General features: G+C 35.0%; 1 protein-coding gene across 1 annotated transcript in view; it reads right to left on the reverse strand.

Moving 5' to 3' along the window:
• Window positions 1-7,150, reverse strand: part of LOC117104996 — a 16,774-nt gene extending 9,624 nt beyond the window's left edge. Inside the window, exons 1-6 of the mRNA XM_033245976.1 lie at window positions 6,895-7,150; window positions 5,761-5,826; window positions 2,724-2,843; window positions 2,292-2,385; window positions 1,148-1,253; window positions 301-350 (exon numbers count right to left, since the gene is read on the reverse strand). Coding sequence (XP_033101867.1) covers window positions 301-350; window positions 1,148-1,253; window positions 2,292-2,385; window positions 2,724-2,843; window positions 5,761-5,826; window positions 6,895-7,150 — 692 coding nt within the window. The remainder of the gene's footprint in view (window positions 1-300; window positions 351-1,147; window positions 1,254-2,291; window positions 2,386-2,723; window positions 2,844-5,760; window positions 5,827-6,894) is intronic.

Raw genomic sequence — 7,150 nt, forward strand, 5'->3', positions numbered from 1 at the left:
GAATTACAGACATTCTGCATTACAGCCTTTTTGATATTTCACCTTTTTTCTTGATTTTCTTATTTTTTAAACTTCTCTTGATTCTTATATATACAATAAAACATGCAAATTAAGTCGGTCAATGTATGTTATATGAAACTTTAAAAAATTTTTTAAAATAATAACATAACACTTTAGCATAGAAAATGATGTTGAATTAATTTACTAGAACTTTGAAGTGTACACGCCATAAAAAACGAAAACAACTAAAATTATATAATTAATTACATTTAGTAGTGAATTTATAAATAAATATCATACCCATTGTCTGTCAAAAATGCACACACTTCCTTTCCATTGTCAATAGACGACTGTGCAAAAGAAAAACATCAAAAGTAAGGTTACACATACGCCATAGAGAAGAGAAATGTTTAATCGAACATTGTAGTTTATAATCTGTTACCCAAAGAAAATATTTTTGGGATTAAAAAATGAAAAGCTCTTTCATGTTTACTTTGTCTTCACTTTGTTTATTTACTCTCACTGCCACCTTACCCCTATAGCCTATCTCACCTAGCTTATTGTTTTTTTTTTTTTGTTTTTTTTTTGGTGACTTTTTACTATGTTCTATATGGCTTTTTCTACCCTCACTCACTCGCCCACTGAGGAAAGACTAGTGTTGTCCGAAAGCTCTGGTTCTATTTATGGTTGTTTACTGGCGTTTATGTCCTATTTCATATCAAATTTGTATCTCTACTACAGGATTGTTGTTATCCAGTATTTTTTTCTTTTTTATACGTATACAAGCGTTACACAAAACTAATTTACCTGCTCATGTACTTGGACAACATCAGCCTGATGAAGACATCCTGAATAGAGTCTTGGTCTCTAGATTGCTGTTTGCAAGCTACCAACTGACGTCGGGATTTTGACGACCCCACCCTCTCAAATCTAAACTCACAGTTTCCCCTAAATTTCCCCAAGTTTACATTTTTTCATTATGGAAACCAAACAAATTACGGAATCATAGACATAGGCCTAGTAAGACGAGTCTGTTGTACATTGGGTCCATTATAGTTGCAAAATCGCAATAATTAAGGACGCATCATCTGCGCAAGAAGAAGTAATATGGAAGTTGAATATTGTTTTATTTTGGAAAGGTTCTTACCGGTTTGCTGGTGTTCATACTGAAGGTGAGGCTTGCCTTTTGGACGATTCCATTTAAATCATAAGCTACAGCATGCAATATGCCACTGATCATGTAGTTGATTATGCTTTTTAGGCAAAGATTACGTCCGTATGTTTATAAAGGTAAAGAAAAAAATATTATCTTTGTCTTTATAATTGGTTTATCTATCCTTTATTATGTGGTGATTAGGTAATGTGAAAATTGCCTTAGGCGCCCCGTTTGAATAAGTGACCCTCGATTCCTAAAAATATTTACTCATACAGTACAGTACATCACCAACATAATTTTCTGCATCAACTACTGTATTCGCATCTATCTTAGCATTTCGATCGGTCTTTCCATCTTTCCATCTGTCAGTCTATCAGTTTCCATTAAGTTTAACACGGTTTTCAGTTTATGATGCATCTTTGAATCTTATTCTTGTTATTGCTACCCTTTTTGGAATTAGCACTACAGTTCACCCTCCAATTCCAGACCACCTTTGGGACCTGAAAATTTGGGGTGGTCTCATGGTTGGTCTCCAATTAAAGGGCTAGCTTTGTGTTAAAAGGTTGAAGATCATCACTCTCGTATCTAAGCAAGAAACCATGCAATGATCCTGCTAATCTGAATTGGCAGATGGCCAACACGTTTACCACCACCCCAACACCACTACTAATTTCATCTGCTGTTGTGTAAATACCCCCCAACATTCTTGTCATGAGCCATGCTCTCTCGATGATTACCTTTTCTTCACCAAAACCATTCGTTTATCTTCGATTAAAAAAAAAGTGCCCCTTGAATTTTCCAGTTTCCCATAAGCACCCCTTCGATTTTCATCTATTTCCATTAGCGCCCCTCAATTTACACTTTGTTTTCATAGCGCCCCGATTTAATAAGCGCCCCTCAAAAAAAGCCAAAAATATTTAAAGCGCCCGAGCCAAGCTTGAATCGGGGGCCACAAAGAGTGCAGAGACAAAAGGCTAGACAAAAATCAGCAGTTCTGATTTGGTTTAGACTAATTTGAAGACTACATCACGAGATCGAAGCGATCGATAAGGTCTTTGGGAATGCAGACAGGGATTCACAATCGCCTTTAAAAAAACAAACAGAAAACAAAAAACTTCAGAAAGGCTGAACCTACCTATCATCGTCTCCATTCTCCTGTGATGAAACTAAAATGGTTGTGTTTTTTTCTTTCTCCTCATATCCGACTGCCATCGCAAACACTGTGTTTTCTGCAAACAAGATTACCCATGTATGACTCAACATTGCAAGTTAATCATTATCAATTTATCAGGCTAATTAAAATTGATAATGTTTAAAAAAAAATCATCCAATTAATGTTATTATAGACTCAATTGGCATTTAAAAATGTCAAAATAATTATCACACAATTTTTTTTAAATATGATTATTATTCTGTGAATTTTCTCACTGAGATCTGAAACAACCAGCTCATGTTTTGGTTGTGTGGGAGTGGGGGAGATTCCCCCTTAACCCATTAAATCTGCGCCACTGATTATGCAAATAAGTTGTCTGAATTTTGCTAAATGAAGCATTTAATGCGTCGTTACCACTTTCTTCGGACATAATCTGAAGACTAATTGCTGAAGCGTCTCCTAGTCCAGCGTCACGCTCCCAATTGCCTCCTGTGTATGCATAGATAATGTCTTGGTCTTCGACTTCATCAGAAGCTATGAAAAATATACAATTTATTGAATTATCAATGATTACGACTATTACATATATACCGGTAGGCCTTACTTCGTCATCTTCAATAAAAAAACAAGTAGCTTAAATAAAATGCTACGATTCATCAAGAACCTCCTCCTAGATCCCATATCGATAGAGATCAATTATTATCCAGCATTGGGTAAAATGTCTTCGCCTCAGCGCTAGCCATGTAGCCTACATATATAATAGTCAATGGTTACAATGCTCCATACTTATCATAATTGTTCATAATTTTTACAATACAAGATGCTCAACAATGGCTCTCAACAATCATATCGACCATTAGCGCTTATCAATTGTACTTACATATTATATGTAATATTGCTTTTTCTACACGCATATTCCATTACTTAGGCCTATATTAGGCTAAAACCCTTCATTTTCATGTCTCATATTCTTATCCCAACCCATAGAACAAATTATTTTCAACATAAAATAGATATTTTGAATCCAAACTTTCGAATTCTTTGCTTGACTCTATCATGAACCCCGTTTCTAAGAAATCTTTATCTTATTCCACCAAATTTTAAAAACATTTTATTTTAAATTACTAAAATATTATCTTTTAATCCCTCTTTTCGATTATTTTTTTCCACAGTCTTTCTTTTCTCTTGATTTCCCCTGTTCTGTCGGTCTAGTATTGGCTTTCTTGTTTGTTTTTTATCGCTCCTGTTTTGTCCCTGTATCTTCGTTCGTCTGTCTTTCTCGTCCCGCTCTGTTTTCTGTCTTTTTTGTTGTTCTTTAGGTAGGCCCAGCACAAGATTTCTTTATCTTTTCGGGCGTTTGCCTCCTTCCTTTATTTGCTGTTTTCTTTATATTTATCACAATGACCATTTATTTTGTATATTTATGCTTCAAAGGAAGGTAATAAATGTTATTTTGAATTGAATTGAATTGAATTTCAATAGCTATCTTGGCTAGCTAGGCCATCACATCACACTTCACTTCACAGAGCCAGACAGAGTGCTAGGCCTAGGCTTACTAGGGTGGTGGTGCTAGCTAATTCAATGGAATAAAATCACAGCATTGTATTTCTTCTATAATACGAATTTCCCATTAGTTGATAATTAACTATGTACTATTACTTTGTTAAGCCTAAATTTGCTGCAAGATTTCTAACATTTTAATTTGAAAGTTTTGTTCAAACCTGCCCTAGGGTATCTGCAGAGGCCTGTCTAAGCTACCTAGCTAAGCATATGTATAGAGTATTGCTTGAAAAATCCGAAGAAACCTACCGAAATAGGAAACTCCAGCTAGATTAAAAAACACTATTGCAGGTTTCTGCATCATGCTAAAAATGAGTGGAAATTGTAAAAATCGTGAAAATAAAAGGACGTGAATTATTTCAAATTGTAAAATCGCGGAAATAAAGGGCCGCAAAAATAAAGGGTTTTTTTTATTTTTAAAGCGTCGTTTCAAATAAAGCTATTATATATACTTCCATAAATTTCCTACTTCACAATAATTTTACAGAGTACGGTATACAATTTTCCAAAGGATTTAAAATTCTACCCTCTTGTTATAGGCTACTCCTACACCTTTGCAGTCTTTACGACCCTGGTATTCAAACTTTTTAAGCTGGGGGCCAATTTTAATCTATTGAGACCACCAGCGGGCCGACATAATTTTTACTTTCAATTTATTTAACGTCAGCCCCACCCACTTTATAGGTTTACAAGTCTTCCTAATAGGCCTAAACCATGGTTTTTCGACATCATCTAAGATAAGCATAAGCCTTGTTTTGTAAAAAATAAGGGAACGCTGGAGGATACGACAAATCTCCTACCCTTCTACCACTAGAAATTAAAAGAAAAAAGTATGTACTAAGTAGCGCCAGAAAGTTCCCGAGACGAGGAGTCAGATTCCCTTTTCCTTGATTTACCTCAGCTCATGTTTGGGGCTGAGGTGAGCAAATTTTTTAAATAAACACCTCTAGATTTCCGGAAATGGCACAATCAGACTTTAAAGACAAATCAAAACAGTGTTTGCAACAGAATGACATGCCCAAAAGCCTGCTCCACGGATCCGCCGGTGGCGCCGCTAATGGTTAGACATACATCATATCAGTGATCCCCACTTAATCATTTATCCCCATCAGTCTCCCTCTCCCCCATTGCAATTAGGACAAGAATCACCAACCCGTATCTTCTCTTCATGGCAAGACACTAGATAGAGATAGTGAGCTACACTAAGAAACACTAATAATGCCAAAGTAGTCATGTTTTTATTAACTGAAAAACTTTCTCTGTAAGTGTTGAACATCGGACGGAAAATGATTAATTTTTAAGGGATGTTGCGCGGGCGGATCAAAATCTTTGGTGGCCCGGAGTTTGCCCGGGCTGGGGGTTGAATATCAGGGCTTTAGGAGGTCTGCTTTACCCACCAGAACAATGACAAGAACAGTATGTTTTTGTTTTGTTTTTTTGTTGTTTTTGGTTTATCATGGTGCTACACATTATTATAATAATCTGTATGATTTATCATTTCGTTATTGTTAGTTATCAATCATTGTATTTATTTTGTCATCCCCGTTAATTAATTTATATATTTAGATATATTGGTTTTACTGATTGTACGGAGTGAACTCAATCAACAGGCTCAAGATGTGTTTTGCTTAATACACTGTCCATATATATGAAATAGGCCTATATAATAAATATATATGTAATAGGCCTATAGACCTGCTGTGCTTACAGTGGAATATTATTAGTAGTACCGTAGTATAAATTATAGTCCAAATATTGTTCTTATTATTAGAAATAATAATCAATATTGTTAATAAATAATTATAAACTACAATAATACAAATTTTAAACAGTATTTAAGGCTAGAAAATAACAATGCCAATAATCCCTAATAACAATAACGCTCGCTTACCGTAGCTGAGAACTGCCGTAATGCCTTCATACGAAACAGTCGGATCACTAATTATGGTCTCTATAACTAAAAAAATAAAATAATTTTAAAAATCTGGTGTTAAACTTGTTCCATTTTGAAGCCACATACAACATGCAATAGGCCTATTTAAAAAAAAAAAAAAGAAACAATTCAGAATTGTTTGACAAGATTGTATATTAACAAAACAAAAATTTACCAAAAGAGAAACAAAAAAACATAACATATTAAACATAAGCTTGATCTTATTTTACTCAGAATACAACTAATTTATCTTTTTTATTTTGCTTTTTTCTCCTTAACAATCTTACTAGAAAAAAATAGAGAAGAGAGTTTCCTCATGCTGTATACCGTATTTAAATTTTGGTGACGATCCAGAGAAGAACATTGTAAGGGAAACATCTCCTATGGATAGAAACTTTCCGGTAAGCTTAATCACGTTATAAGAAAAAAATATTAAATTTTGGTGACGATTCAAAGAAGAACATTGTAAGGGAAACATCTCCTATGGATAGAAACTTTCCGGTAAGCTTAATCACGTTATAAAAAAAAATAAATAAATTTTGGTGACGATCCAAAGTTGGGTTTGAATTTGAGGGTCAATTAAATTCCTAACTTTCCAGCCTAAATATCTCAAAAAGTGACCAATGGTATACCCTCTCGTCATGACCAAGAAAAAAAATATGCAACTTAGATGGTGTGAATGTGGAGACCCTTAAAATTGAACGTCCGTGGCCTCAATATCTCAAAACTGATCAATAGATCTGAACGAAACTTTCTAGAATGGTTTGTCATGGTCCAAGGTAAAATAATTGAAGGCTCATAATGGCTACAGGATCGTACCTAACTAAAACACATTTTTGATCTAGTTGGCCAGGTTCCGAGTTCGAATCTCAGTGGCGGAGTGTGTTCTGTTTTCATTCTTGAACTATTTACAATGTGGGTGGAGGTATACTTTCTCGGCACGCATAGCAGGATGAACTTTCCAGCTCATTGTCAACACATGTGAAAATTAAAAAAACATAGTACATTATTTGAAGCCTCCTGTTAAATATATTTCCATTCGATTTTGTCCTCCGCAATTTTTAGTTGAATCTCCTGTGCATCGGGTGTTACATTGACCATTTTTCGGAAGTCCTGTGTAGCTCATTCCACAAGAACATGTATCGCCACTCTTTAACCCAGCATAAATATAACCTCTGACCTTGCAATGGTCAATGCAATAGCACCTAGTCATTCCATCAGACTGAATTGTGTTCCTAGTCATGCGACGTTGATTGTGATGCTTGAAACAAGCGATAATGCTGTCTGTTGCTGGCGAAGAACAATTATTATTGCTTATATCATCCTCCTCATCGTTCATCATCGACAT

This window comes from Anneissia japonica, unplaced genomic scaffold (genome assembly GCF_011630105.1).
Source record: "Anneissia japonica isolate Jap-2015-1 unplaced genomic scaffold, ASM1163010v1 scaffold287834_len5846547_cov211, whole genome shotgun sequence".
NCBI classification, from domain to species: domain Eukaryota; kingdom Metazoa; phylum Echinodermata; class Crinoidea; order Comatulida; family Comatulidae; genus Anneissia; species Anneissia japonica.